This window comes from Salmo salar, chromosome ssa14 (assembly GCF_905237065.1).
Source record: "Salmo salar chromosome ssa14, Ssal_v3.1, whole genome shotgun sequence".
Taxonomy (NCBI): Eukaryota; Metazoa; Chordata; class Actinopteri; order Salmoniformes; family Salmonidae; genus Salmo; species Salmo salar.
The window spans coordinates 20,454,711-20,468,638 of record NC_059455.1 but is presented as its reverse complement, the minus strand read 5'-3'; the positions used below and the strand labels follow the sequence as shown (position 1 = coordinate 20,468,638).

The following is a 13,928-nucleotide window of genomic DNA, read 5'->3' as shown; positions in this document are numbered from 1 at the left end:
GATACTATTCCGCTCCAGTCATTACCACAAGCCTGTTCTCTTTAATTAAAGGTGCCACCAACCTCATGTGCTTGATGCTCATAACCCAAGCTTTTTGAAAATGACCATACGTTTTATATTTACATTTTAGTCATTTAGCAGACGCTCTTATCCAGAGCGACTTACAGTAGTGAATGCATACATTTCATTTCATGCCTTTTTTTTTTTTGTACTGGCCCCCCGTGGGAATCGAACCCACAACCCTGGCGTTGCAAACACCATGCTCTACCAACTGAGCCACAGGGAAGACCATACGTGTAGTGACAGTGCAGGTGAAATTATTTTGCAAATTGTTTTAATTTAAATGTTTCAGTATATACATCAAATTGAATAATGTTTACTCATTTTCATACATTAGTGTCATATTCCAAAAGACAACAAGAGCCATGGTAAGGATACATTTAAGTGAGAAAATGCCAGTACGCTTAAGAAATGACATTAGTATCTAACAATACTAAAAAGCTGCTTTTGACACCTAGTGGCTGTGCAAAAGAAAATCATTAACGTTACTCATCCTTTTCACTAGCCATTTTATACCTCAGTTTCATAAAAGAATGCCAAGAGATAGCAAAAAGCACACGTCACCCTCCATAATGTTGGTCAGCCCTCTGGTCAGACAGGGAGAAATTAGTAGAATAATTGCATTGTTATTCTAAATCATTACTATGATATTTCTATGCTGTACTGTACCAGGTAGCCATACTGCAGCCATTCATTTAGTGCTTTTGTGGGCCCCACTCACTACACTATTGTCAATGGTATATCTCTGGCCGGCACATCACTGTGTACAGCATGGAGGAGCTTCCAGTACCTTTCTGCGGGCCCTGTCACTTTCATCTAACCAGTCCGCTTTAAGAATCCCTTGCGGCCCTCAGAGGGGCAGAGTTCAGAGGGCTAAACATCATCTGTGATCCAAATGACACTATATAGGAAATAGGGTGCCATTCGGGATGCAGACTTTCCCTCTCCCACCCCAGAGAGGGAGTGTTTGTGCTGGTCCTGGTCCACTAGTGATGATGTCACTAGCTTCCAGCAAGCCCTAGCTCCTCTCTGGGACTGGGCAGCAGTGAGATGTCGAAGGCGTTGCCGATGCGGAGAAAGAACTTTCGCAGCACGGCCCGGAGTTCTGGGATCAGGTCAAACTGCATGATCTCACAGAGGAGTGGGTAGTATCTGGATGCATGGGCCTTGAACTGGATAGTAGAGTGATAAAGGGGATCCAAATAGTTCATTCTCCACAGACATGGGAAGGGAAAATGACAATTAAGCCTCTGTCTGAATTCATCTTTCCATGTTTCCCATCTCCACCTTCTCAACCGTATTGGAGGACAAAGTCCAACCTTTCTCCCCTTGGACTTTCTTCTCCAATGCAATTTCAGAACAAGGCGAGGAATGGAGGAAAGATTCATTGAGAACTCTACTTTGATCGACTCACCCTGTCATTGCTGATCTTCACCACCTTGGTGAGGAAGAGGAGGAGGAGATTGGTCCAGGCTTCCCGGTGGCTCTCTGATGTCAGCGTGAGGAAGTAGGCCAGGGCCTCACTACACCCACTGCAATAAGCAGAGAGACATTACAGAAGAGTGTGGCACTTATTTCCAGACCCCGACCAGCAGAATATTAGTCTGGTGGAACCCAGCCTGATCTCAGTGTAACTCACATTCTGTTTCACTTTAAATTTAATGTGAGCGCAGCAGTCAGTCTGATTTACCAGGCAAGCAAAATACAGGTTCTTGCCTCAGTCTGTACTGCCGGTAATCCCTACTGTCCACAATGATGGACTAAAGGGTGCTGAACAGGCAAACTGTTTTAACACAAGTCAATAGCACAATTTCCTCTAGATAAGTTCTTACTTGAGCAGTCGTCTCTGCACCTCTTCCCAGGCTGCCTTGCGGCTGGCGTCTGTGTACATGCGGAACAGGATGCGGAGGCCACAGGCCAGACTGTTAGTCTCCTGCTTCAACAGGTTTGGTTTGGACTTCCCCTTGAAACCTGAGTAACACAGACACCACACATGCTGTGAGACTGCTGTTGTATGTTAGTCTGTCATTAAGTCATTCAAATGTCACTTTACTAATTCCACAACATCAGACAAGAATTCCATGTAGAGTAGTAATTTATAGGATCTCTGTGTCATGATTACAGCTTGGGACGGCAGGTAGCCTAGCGGTTAAGTGCGTTGGAAGTGAAAAATCTGTCAATGTGCCCTTGAACAAGGCACTTAAACCTAAATTGCTCCTGTAAGTCGCTCTGGATAAGAGAGCTGCTAAATGACAAATGAAATGGGATGATCATTTGAGGGTTCTTAGTCACCCACCTGCCTTCCACAGGACAGTCCTCTGCTCGTTGTTGGAGTTGAAGGCCTTGGCGAAGCGGTGGGACTCTAGCAGACAGTCCAGCAGTTTGAAGAGCTGATCTGAGGTCAGATAGCGGTACATTCCCTGGTCCTGGGCCTCCAACAAGACATCTGCATCTACTGGGTCTCTCTTGAGAGGTTGACAACACCACAATGCTCAGTTATAACCAAATGTTAGTCAGCCATCCTGATTGTTTTATTTATTTATTTTATCAGGTAAGTTAACAGAGCACATTCTCATTTACAGCAACGACCCGGGGAATAGTTAGAGGGGAGAGGGTGGGGGGATGAATGAGCCAATTGTAAGCTGGGGATGATTAGGTGGCCATGATGATATGAGTGCCAGATTGGGAATTTAGCCAGGACACTGGGGTTAACACCCCTACTCTTATGATAAGTGCCATGGGATCTTTAATGTCAGAGTGTCAGGACACCCGTTTAACGTCCCATCCGAAAGACGTCACCCTACACAGGGCAATGTCCCAAATCACTGCCCTGGGGCATTGGGATATTTACTTATTTTAGACCAGAGGAAAGAGTGTCTCCTACTGGCCCTCCAACACCACTTCCAGCAGCATCTGGTCTCCCATCCAGGGACCGACCAGGACCAAGGATTCACAAATTTTGTTGTCGTTGTTTGTAATAACATTGACAGCCCATCTCAAAATATGATTTGTCATAAGACACATTTTGCCCTTACTGTCTTTCCCTTCAGTTATTGAAACTGTGTGATGAGTACAAACTCCATGGTTACCTGTGCAGCAGCCAGGTTCTCTGCATCCTCCTTCCTGCTGCTGGCGGGGTAGAAGACCATGTTGTCTATGGTCTGGATCAGCTCCAGCTGCACCACACACTTAATGAGCACGCCTGAGAATAACCTCTGCTCCTGCACCTCTGCAAAAGCATTGAGAGACACAGGATAGGCAGCATGAGGGACGGGGAGAAACAGAGGGAAAGAGGAATAGCAGGTGGGAGAAGAGGTAGTTGCTGTCCTCACTTGCTTCAAGATGTCCACCATTGTTCCTGTACTCAAGAACGCAAAAGGTAACTGAACTAAATGACCCCGTAGCACTCACTTCTGTCATCATGAAGTGCTTTGAGAGGCTAGTTAAGGATCATATCACCTCGACCTTAGCTGACACCCAAGATCCACTTCAGTTTGCTTACCGCCCCAATAGATCCCCAGACGATGCAATCGCCATTGCACTGCACACTGCCCTATCCCATCTGGACAAGAGGAATACCTATGTAAGAATTCTGGTCATTGACTACAGCTCAGCATTCAACACTATAGTACCCTCCAATCTTATCATTAAGCTTGAGGCCCTGGGTCTCAATCCCGCCCTGTACAACTGGGTCCTGATGGGCTGCCCCCAGGTGGCGAAGGTAGGAAAAAACACCTCCACTACACTGCTCCTCAACAAGGATGCGTTCTCAGCCCCCTACTGTACTCCCTGTTCACCCATGACTGTGTGGCCACACACGCCTCCAACTCAATCATCAAATTTGCAGACGACACAACCATAGTAGGCCTGATTACCAACAATGCTGAGACAGTCTACAGGGAGGAGGTGAGGGCCCTGGGAGTGTGGTGCCAGGAAATAACGTCTCCCTCAACGTCACCAAAATGAAGGAGCTGATTGTGGACTTCAGGAAACAGTAGAGGGAGCACGCCCCTATCCATATCGACGTGACCGCAGTGGAGAAGGTGGGAAACTTCAAGTTCCTCTGCGTACACATCACTGACGATCTGAAATGGTCCACCCACACAGACAGTGTGGTGAAGAAGGCGTAACAAACTTTTACAGATGCACAATTGAGAGCATCCTGTCGGGCTGTATCACCGCCTGGTACGGCAACTGCACCGCCCGCAACCGCAGGGCTCTCCAGAGGGTGGTAATGTCTGCCCAACGCATCACCGGGGGCAAACTATCTGCCCTCTAGGACACCTACAGCACCCTGTCACAGGAAGGCCAAAAGGATCGTCAAGGACATCAACCACCCGAGCCACGACCTGTTCACCCCGATATCATCCTAAAGCGAGGTCAGTACAGGTGCATCAAAGCTGGGACGAGACACTGAAAAACAGCTTCTATCTCAAGGCCATCGGACTGTTAAATAGCCATCACTAGCCAAGCACCAACCCTGCACCTTAGAGGCTGCTGCCCTATATACATTGGCATGGAACACTAGTCACTTTAATAATGTTTACATACTGCTTTACTAATTTCATATGTATATACTGTATTCTATACTAATGTATTTTAGTCAATGGCACTCCGACATTGGTCGCCCTAATATTTATATATTTCTTAATTCCATTATTTTACTTTTAGATTTGTTTGTATTGTTGTGAATTAGAAACACAAGCATTTCGCTACACCCGCAATAACATCTGAAAAATGTATGTGACCAATAAAATTTTATTTGAGAGACAAAGGCATTGGCAAGGGTGAGACAAAATCTGGGGACGGCTGTCTAGGAGCCAGGGAGTAGGGACTTGCCCCATAAACCGTCAAACAAACTCACTGGCTGGGGTCCTAGCTTTGGGGCCGTCCTCATATGTGCCTGAGGAGCCACTGTACGTTCTCTGCCTCTGGTTCTCCAGGGAGAGCCTGTCCACACTGCACAGTGACTGCTGGTCCGCCGTACGAGTCTGAATGTCCACTGACTTCTGGGATATGGAGTCCTGAATACACCAGAGAAGGACTTGTATGTAGCTTAGATTCAACACACCTTATCATACATAATCACAATTCAGCATGACGATCCTATTTCTATGAGAGTGTTAAGAAGTAGTGTACTGGGAAGTCAGTGTAAAGATTCAAACATAAACCAAATAAATGGTAAAAGGGGGATGGCGAACACAGATGAGCAGTAAACCTACCAGGTTTGAGGGGTCGTACAGTGGCATCAGCTCTCCCTCAGTTCCTGCTGGTCTCCACGTCAACAACCTAAGGAGAGGACGCCCAATACAGAACAGAGTCAATCTACTGCTGTTATCACCTCTAGATAGTTCAAGTTCATAGAACATAAAAACATACACAAGACGGTCAATATGAAATCCCTATTGTAGTAAAGCACTTCCTGTGATAGCAAAAGGGTCTTACGCATGAGGGATGGTTGTTTTGAAGATGTCCAGCATACAGTTGCAGGTTTTGTCCCACGTCTCTGGGTGGAACTTCACCCCGTTCAGAATGACCACGTTTTCCAGACAGTTGGTCCCTGAGCGCGCCAGCTGCTCGTTGTCTGAGGAGAGACAGAGGAGGTCAGAGGGAGGGTGAGTTAGAGAGGGGAGAGAGAGAGAGGGGGAGAGAGAGAGAGGTGAGAGCAGTTCAGAGGTAGAGAGAGCAGGTCAGAAAGAGAGATGAGAAAGCAGGTCAGAAAGAGGGAAGAGAGAAAGAGAGCAGGTCAGAAAGAGAGGGAAGAGAGAGAGCAGGTCAGAGGGAGAGATGAGAGAGCAGGTCAGAAAGAGAGGGAAGAGAGAGCAGGTCAGAAAGAGAGGGAAGAGAGAGAGCAGGTCAGAGGGAGAGATGAGAGAGCAGGTCAGAAAGAGAGGGAAGAGAGAGAGCAGGTCAGAAAGAGAGGGAAGAGAGAGAGCAGGTCAGAAAGAGAGGGAAGAGAGAGAGCAGGTCAGAGGGAGAGATGAGAGAGCAGGTCAGAAAGAGAGGGAAGAGAGAGAGCAGGTCAGAAAGAGAGGGAAGAGAGAGAGCAGGTCAGAAAGAGAGGGAAGAGAGAGAGCAGGTCAGAAAGAGAGGGAAGAGAGAGAGCAGGTCAGAGGGAGAGATGAGAGAGCAGGTCAGAAAGAGAGGGAAGAGAGAGAGCAGGTCAGAAAGAGAGGGAAGAGAGAGAGCAGGTCAGAAAGAGAGGGAAGAGAGAGAGCAGGTCAGAAAGAGAGGGAAGAGAGAGAGCAGGTCAGAAAGAGAGGGAAGAGAGAGAGCAGGTCAGAAAGAGAGGGAAGAGAGAGAGCAGGTGAGAAAGAGAGGGAAGAGAGAGAGCAGGTGAGAAAGAGAGGGAAGAGAGAGAGCAGGTGAGAGGGAGAGATGAGAAAGCAGGTCAGAAAGAGAGGGAAGAGAGAGAGCAGGTGAGAAAGAGAGGGAAGAGAGGGAGCAGGTCAGCAAGAGAGGGAAGAGAGAGAGAGAGAGATGACAAAGCAGGTCAGAAAGAGAGGGAAGAGAGAGAGGCGAGACAAAGCAGTTCAGAGAGAGAGAGAGAGAGGAGAAAGCAGGTCAGAAAGAGAGAGAGAGAGGCCTAAAAACTCTTCTCTCACCTTGTTGAACACACCAGTACAGTTGAGACAGGATATGGTCCAGGAGAATATCACTGAGAAACTCAAAGTACTGAGTGAAGACATCACAGATGGCGTAAAGTGCATGGTTACAGGTGGTGGTCATCCATTCAGCTTTCTGGGTTTAAAGAGGAAAATTAAGCTCATTAGTATACAGCAGTTGACACCTTATTCCCTATATAGTGCTCTACTTTTGACGTGGACCCATAGGGCCCAACACACACTATGTATTCTGGCTATGACACAAAGTTCCTTTCAACTTGAGCTTCTTACCTCCGTTTGCTGCTCTGGCAGTTTCATGTTGTCAAAGATCCTAAAGATGATCCTGAACAGATCCTGCCACCAGTGTTTCTCGTAGGTGTGACCGTAGGTCGTCAAAATCTCGAACATCACAGTCAGGCCCCTAGAGCAGTGGCAAGGAAACAGGGATGATTTATTAGTAGAGGGTTCACACTCAGTTATTTTATGCTGTTTTATATATTAAGGCAACAAAAGCAGGGATGATCACATCACTAGTGGAACTCAATCATTATATTGGCAAACAAGGACACTGGTATTCAATCAAATGTATTTAATGAAGCCTTTTTACATCAGCACTTGACACAAAGTGCTTTACACATACCGGCCTAAACCGCAAAGAGCAAGAATTGCAGAAGCAGAAGCACAGTGGCTAGGAAAAACCCAGGTAGGATGAGAGGGGCTTTACCTGGTCCTGATGTCCAGTTTACACCTGTTGATGATGCAGGACAGCTCAAACAGGATGGGGAACCACCCCCTCATCCATACCCGGTCCTCTGGGGCTACATTCATGTCATCACTAGTGTAGTCCTTGAAGGCCTGGCAAGAGAGGGAGGAGAGTGTTTTAGACAGGGTTAGACAGTCTGATGGCCATGCAGAGGGGTTTAAGTCATTACTTAGAACTTCTGCCCTAGTATTTCACATCCTAGTATTATCTCCGAGTGGGCTACTTGAACTCCTTTGCAATATAGTGCTCACCTGTGGCCTCTCAGACACATATTTGGCACAGTGGCGTATGAGGCGGATGGACTCCATACTGGTGTCAGGGAAGGATGCGTTACAGACAAACTCAGACAGACACTTCACAGCATCCTGGAAGGAGTCGATGGTGGCTGGGAAGTGCTTCTCAAATACATTTGCTGAGAACAAAAATTTAAAATATACTTTAAAATGTATATACAGTACCAGTCAAAAGGTTTGGACACACCTAGTCATTCAAGGGGTTTTCTTAATTTGTTCTATTTTCTACATTGTAGAATAATAGTGAAGACATCAAAACTATGAAATAACACATATGGAATCATGTAGTAACCCAAATAAGTGTTAAATAAATCGAAATATACTTTATATTCTTCAAAGTAGCCACCCTTTGCCATGATGACAGCTTTGCACACTCTTGTCATTCTGTCAACCAGCTTCACCTGGAATTCTTTTCCAACAGTCTTGAAGGAGTTCCCACATATGCTGAGCACTTGTTGGCTGCTTTTCCATCACTCTGTGGTCCAACTCATCCCAAACCATTTCAATTGGGTTGAGGTTGGTTGATTGTGGAGGCCAGGTCATCTAATGCAGCACTCAATCACTCTCCTTCTTGGTCAAATAGCTCTTACACAGCCTGGAGGTGTGTTGGGTCATTGTCCTATTGAAAAACAAATTATAGTGGGACTAAGCGCAAACCAGATCGGATGGCATATATCGCTGCAGAATGCTGTGGTAGCCATGCTGGTTAAGTGGGTCTTGAATTCTAAATAAAATCACCGACAGTGTCACCAGTAAAGCACCCCCACACCAATCACACCTCCTCCTCCATGCTTCACGATAGGAACCACACATGCGGAGATCATCCGTTCACCTACTCTGCGTCTCACAAAGACACGGCGGTTGGAAGCAAAAATCTAAAATTTGGACTCATCAGAACAATGGAAAGATTTCCACCGGTCTAATGTCCATTGCTCGTGTTTCTTGGCCCGAAGCAAGTCTCTTCTTCTTATTGGTGTCCTTTAGTAGTGGTTTCTTTGCAGCAATTCGACCATGAAGGCCTGATTCACGCAGTCTCTGAACAGTTGATGTTGAGATGTCTGTTACTTGAAATCTGTGAAGCATTTATTTGGGCTGCAATTTCTGAGGCTGGTAACTAATGAACTTATCCGCTGCAGCAGAGGTAACTCTGGGTATTCCTTTCCTGTGGCGGTCCTCTTGAGAGCCAGTTTCATCATAGCGCTTGATGGTTTTTGTGACTGCACTGTGACTGTTTTTGTGACTGAAATTTTCCGCATTGACTGAACTTCATGTCTTAAAGTAATGATGGACTGTCGTTTCTCTTTGCTTATTTGAGCTGTTCATAATATGGACTTGGTCTTCCTGATCTTCTGTAGCAAATAAAAAATATATATTATTTGTCACATGCACCGAATACAACAGGTGTAGACCTTACAGTGAAATGCTTACTTACAAGCCCTTAACCAATAATGCAGTATTTACTAAAATGAACTGAAGTAAAATAATAATAATTAAGGAGCAAGGTGGCTGGAGTCTGGCAATTGTTAGGGCCTTCCTCTGACGCCACCTGGTATAGAGGTCCTGGTGGCAGGAAGCTTTGCCGCAGTGATATACTGGGCCGTACGCACTACCCTGTAGTGCCTTGCGGTCAGAGGCCGAGCAGTTGGGTGATGCAACCGGTCAGTATGCTCTAGATGGTGCAGCTGTAGAACTTTTTGAGGATCTGAGGACCCATGCCAAATCTTTTCAGTCTCCAGAGGGGAATAGGCATTGTCATGATAGTTTGTTGGTGATGTGCACACCAAGGAACTTGAAGCTCTCAACCTGCTCCACTACAGCCCCGTCGATGAGAATAGGAGCGTGCTCGGTCCTCCTTTTCCTGTAGTCCACAATCATCTCCTTTGTCTTGATCACGCTGAGGGAGAGGATGTTATCCTGGCACCACACTGCCAGGTCTCTGACCTCCTTATAGGCTGTCTCATCGTTGTCGGTGATCAGGCCTACCACTGTCGTGTCATCAGCAAACGTAATGATGGTGTTGGGAGTCATGGGTGAACAAGGAGTACAGGAGGGGACTGAGCACGCACCCCTGAGGGGCCCCTGTGTTGAGGATCAGCGTGGCTGATGTGGTTACCTACCCTTACCTTGTCACAACACCACTGATTGGCTCAAACGCATTAAGAAGTTAAAAGTTAATTTGGGGAATTTCTTTCCAAGGCACACCTGTTAACCTCTCTAGGGTATGTGGGACGAAATTGTCCCACCTACTCAACAGCCAGTGGAATCCCGTGGCGCGATATTCAAATACCTTAGAAATGCTATTACTTCAATTTCTCAAACATATGACTATTTTACACCATTTTAAAGACAAGACTCTCGTTAATCTAACCACACTGTCCGATTTCAAAAAGGCTTTACAGCGAAAGCAAAACGTTAGATTATGTCAGCAGAGTACCCAGCCAGAAATAATCAGACACCCATTTTTCAAGCTAGCATATAATGTCACATAAACCCAAACCACAGCTAAATGCAGCACTAACCTTTGATGATCTTCATCAGATGACACTCCTAGGACATTATGTTATACAATACATGCATGTTTTGTTCAATCAAGTTCATATTTATATAAAAAACCAGCTTTTTACATTAGCATGTGACGTTCAGAACTAGCATACCCACCGCAAACTTCCGGTGAATTTACTAAATTACTCACGATAAACGTTCACAAAAAACAGAACAATTATTTTAAGAATTATAGATACAGAACTCCTTTATGCAATCGCTATGTCCGATTTGAAAATAGCTTTTTGGCAAAAGCACATTTTGCAATATTCTGAGTAGATAGCTCGCCATCACGGGCTAGCTATTTTGACACCCACCAAGTTTGGCCCTCACCAAATTCAGATTTACTATAAGAAAAATTGGATTACCTTTGCTGTTCTTCGTCAGAATGCACTCCCAGGACTTCTACTTCAATAACAAATGTTGGTTTGGTTCAAAATAATCCATAGTTATGTTCAAATATCCTCTGTTTTGTTCGTGCGTTCAAGACACTATCCGAAGGGTGACGAAGGGTGACGCGCCCGACGCGTTTCGTGACAAAAAAATTCTAAATATTCCATTACCGTACTTCGAAGCATGTCAACCGCTGTTTAAAATCAATTTTTATGCGATTTTTCTCGTAAAAAAGCGATAATATTCCGACCGGGAAACCCTGTTTTCGTTCAAAGACGAAAAAATTAAAACATGGTGTCGGCTCGTGCACGCGCCCCAGTCTCATTGTTCTCTGATCGACCACTATCCAAATGCGCTACTGTTTTTCAGCCAGGGGCTCCAAAGGCATCATTCACCGTTCTGCCGCCTTCTGAGAGCCTATTGGAGCCGTAGGAAGTGTCACGTTACAGCAGAGATCCTCAGTTTTCAATAAAGAGAGTGTAGAAGGCCAAGAAATGGTCAGAGAAGGCACTTCCTGTAAGGAATCTTGTCAGGTTTTGGCCTGCCAAATGAGTTCTGTTATACTCACAGACACCATTCAAACAGTTTTAGAAACTTTGGAGTGTTTTCTATCCAAAGCCAATCATTATATGCATATTCTAGTTTCTGGGCAGTAGTAATAACCAGATTAAATCGGGTACGTTTTTTATCCGGCCGTGCAAATACTGCCCCCTACCCTAGAGGGGTTAATTTAAATGCATTCCAGGTGACTACCTCATGAAGCTGGTTGAGAGAATGCCAAGAGTGTGCAAAGCTGTCATCAAGGCAAAGGGTGGCTACTTTGAAGAATCTCAAATATAAAATATATGTTGATATGTTTAACACTTTTTTGGTTACTACATGATTCCATATGTGTTATTTCATAGTGTTGATATCTTCACTATTATTCTACAATGTAGAAAATAGTAAAAATAAAAACTGGAATGAGTAGGTGTGTCCAAACATTTGACTGGTACTTTATAAAAAGGAAAAATGTATAAATAAGTGTTCAAGGTTTCTGTTTTGCGTTTCTCTTTGCACTACCATCCTATATTATTCTTAATGTTTACAGCGGTAAGTCATGTCATTGACCAAGGACTCTAGTGTTAGTCATATAACCCAACACTTACTGACGATGTAGCCAGTAGTCTGGAAGGCCAGCTCCACGATGCTCTGGTCCTGGTCTGAGGCAGCCAGGTGGAACACTGAGAAGATGTTCTTCCACCCCGACCGGATGTTCCCAGCCTGGGAGTTCACCATCTGAGCTATACACCTCACCACCATGTCTCCAATGGTGGGAGACCTGTAGGCAATGGCATCATTGAATCATTATTGAATCATTGTAAGATCTGAATCGTTTTCAAGGTTTGATTTACTGAATCATTGCAATGTTTGAATTGTTTTAGGCAAAGGATGCAGGATACATTTCTGAACAGCATTAGAATTTCCTTTCATGCATTACTCAGTGCAGATTACAAAATAAAACAAAGTTGACCTGTTATTTTTCATTATATGTTCAAAAGGCCTCAAGAAATCCTTCTGGAATCGGAAGTTGGCGAGCTCTCCTTTTTCTAAGAATTTCATAGACAGCTGCCTCAGGGAATCCACGGCAAATATAGCCACATCCTCATTGGAGTTACATCCAACCTGTAGAGTTACAAACATATCAATCTCTCAACATCTACTTAAACATCAACACTAAAACAGCAGGTGAACAGCTATAAATACTTGCAAATTATGGACTTTTTCCCCCCAAACAAATATCACAAAAATAAAAAATAAACCAGTACCTTGTTAAAATGGTTCCCAATGACTTCCCAAATTCTGGACCACTGAAGCCTGATGCGACCCATGTTGTAGTAGGAGATCTCCACAATCTTCTGAAGGCTGAACATGCGTGGGTGTGTTGGTGAGGCTAGCTCGTCCATTGATACAGCACATAACCACCGGACAAAATCAACTGCATAGAGTGAACAAATTCATTTCAATCTGTTATTATTCACATTTCAGCCAATACATTCAGTTTCACTCGATCAAGCATGGCACTTCAAAACTATATCAAAGAAATAATTTGGAGGGTGCTTATATTTGTCCCGTTACACACAAGTGTGTAAAGCAAATGTGTTTCTTGTATATCCCTACTCCCCACAGGGTATGGGGTCATGGCCAGGATCACCTTTGTCCAGCTCCCTTGGAGCAACTGGGGTTAAGTGTCTTGCTCAAGAGTACAGCAACAGAATACAAAATGTTTCATCTTTTTGGCTTCGGGAATCAAACCACCAACCTTTCAGTTACTGTCCCAACGCTCTAACCGAGGCCACTTGCCACCCCTACACATCATTGGATAAAAATGTACAGTTAGGATAAAATGTAACTAATACCGACCTATTGCATTGCCATCCAGTCTGGTAGACCCGGTAAATATCCTGAAAAAAAACATAAAAATATGACATTTTCTCCATCTGCAAAAGTGAGCGTTTTTATGGTCTTATGAGGAGAGGAGGCATTATACAGGATAAAGGTTTATTGCATAATAAAACTGGAGAGGGGAAACAATATATTGAATAAATTCCATCAGAAGGCCCATTCTATCCGCCTACCTGTCAACAGCAACAACTACACTCTGGGAGCTTGTCTCTCCAATGGACTCCTGAATACTAGCTATCTGTTTACGGTCCACATGACCTCCAACTGCAAGACAAACAATGTGTAATGAGAAAAAGCTGAAGGTTCACATTTCAAGCAAACCCCTTAGTCAAACAATGACACATAACACTACATTATATGTTAAGAATATATCAAACCATTAACCATGATATGACATTATCACTAAGATCAACATTGACATACATGTACAGCAAAACTAGCCATTGTGACAGTAGCCTAAAGGGTATCTAATCCAACAGCCTGGGTGCATCCCAAATAGCCCCCTAGTATTCCCTATATTGACCAAAGCTCTATGGGGTTAGGGTGGAATAGGGAAAAGTGTGCCATTTGGAATACAGCCTATCAATGAAAAGGAGAGAGGACTGACCCAGTCCCAGGTACTCTGAGCTGTCTGAGGCCTGCTCTCTCAGGCTGGCCGGGACCGTCCCTGAGATGTAACGGGCCTTCACCCCTGTCCCGATCAGCTGGGCCAGCTCCAACTGACTGACACACTTCAAGATCTGTGGAGGCCAGGAGAGAACAGAGAACCTTTCAGATGGGATTTTAATGGAGGGTTACTATACTAATCATCCTTTATGTAGCTATTGA

At 44.8% G+C, this 13,928-nt stretch overlaps 1 protein-coding gene across 2 annotated transcripts in view; it reads right to left on the bottom strand.

Moving 5' to 3' along the window:
* Positions 1–317: 317 nt before the first annotated feature.
* The window catches only part of LOC106569035 (brefeldin A-inhibited guanine nucleotide-exchange protein 1), a 38,602-nt gene continuing 24,991 nt past the window's right edge, over positions 318–13,928 (bottom strand). For both annotated transcript variants that reach the window (XM_045694077.1, XM_014139962.2), the window contains exons 21-38: positions 13,708–13,840; positions 13,274–13,364; positions 13,059–13,099; positions 12,464–12,633; positions 12,169–12,320; positions 11,804–11,976; positions 7,680–7,840; positions 7,390–7,520; positions 6,957–7,086; positions 6,666–6,801; positions 5,506–5,644; positions 5,283–5,349; positions 4,925–5,084; positions 3,150–3,289; positions 2,357–2,525; positions 1,893–2,031; positions 1,475–1,592; positions 318–1,232 (exon numbers count right to left, since the gene is read on the bottom strand). In XM_045694077.1, coding sequence (XP_045550033.1) covers positions 1,062–1,232; positions 1,475–1,592; positions 1,893–2,031; positions 2,357–2,525; positions 3,150–3,289; positions 4,925–5,084; positions 5,283–5,349; positions 5,506–5,644; positions 6,666–6,801; positions 6,957–7,086; positions 7,390–7,520; positions 7,680–7,840; positions 11,804–11,976; positions 12,169–12,320; positions 12,464–12,633; positions 13,059–13,099; positions 13,274–13,364; positions 13,708–13,840 — 2,421 coding nt within the window. In that variant the 3' untranslated portion in view covers positions 318–1,061. The remainder of the gene's footprint in view (positions 1,233–1,474; positions 1,593–1,892; positions 2,032–2,356; positions 2,526–3,149; positions 3,290–4,924; positions 5,085–5,282; positions 5,350–5,505; positions 5,645–6,665; positions 6,802–6,956; positions 7,087–7,389; positions 7,521–7,679; positions 7,841–11,803; positions 11,977–12,168; positions 12,321–12,463; positions 12,634–13,058; positions 13,100–13,273; positions 13,365–13,707; positions 13,841–13,928) is intronic.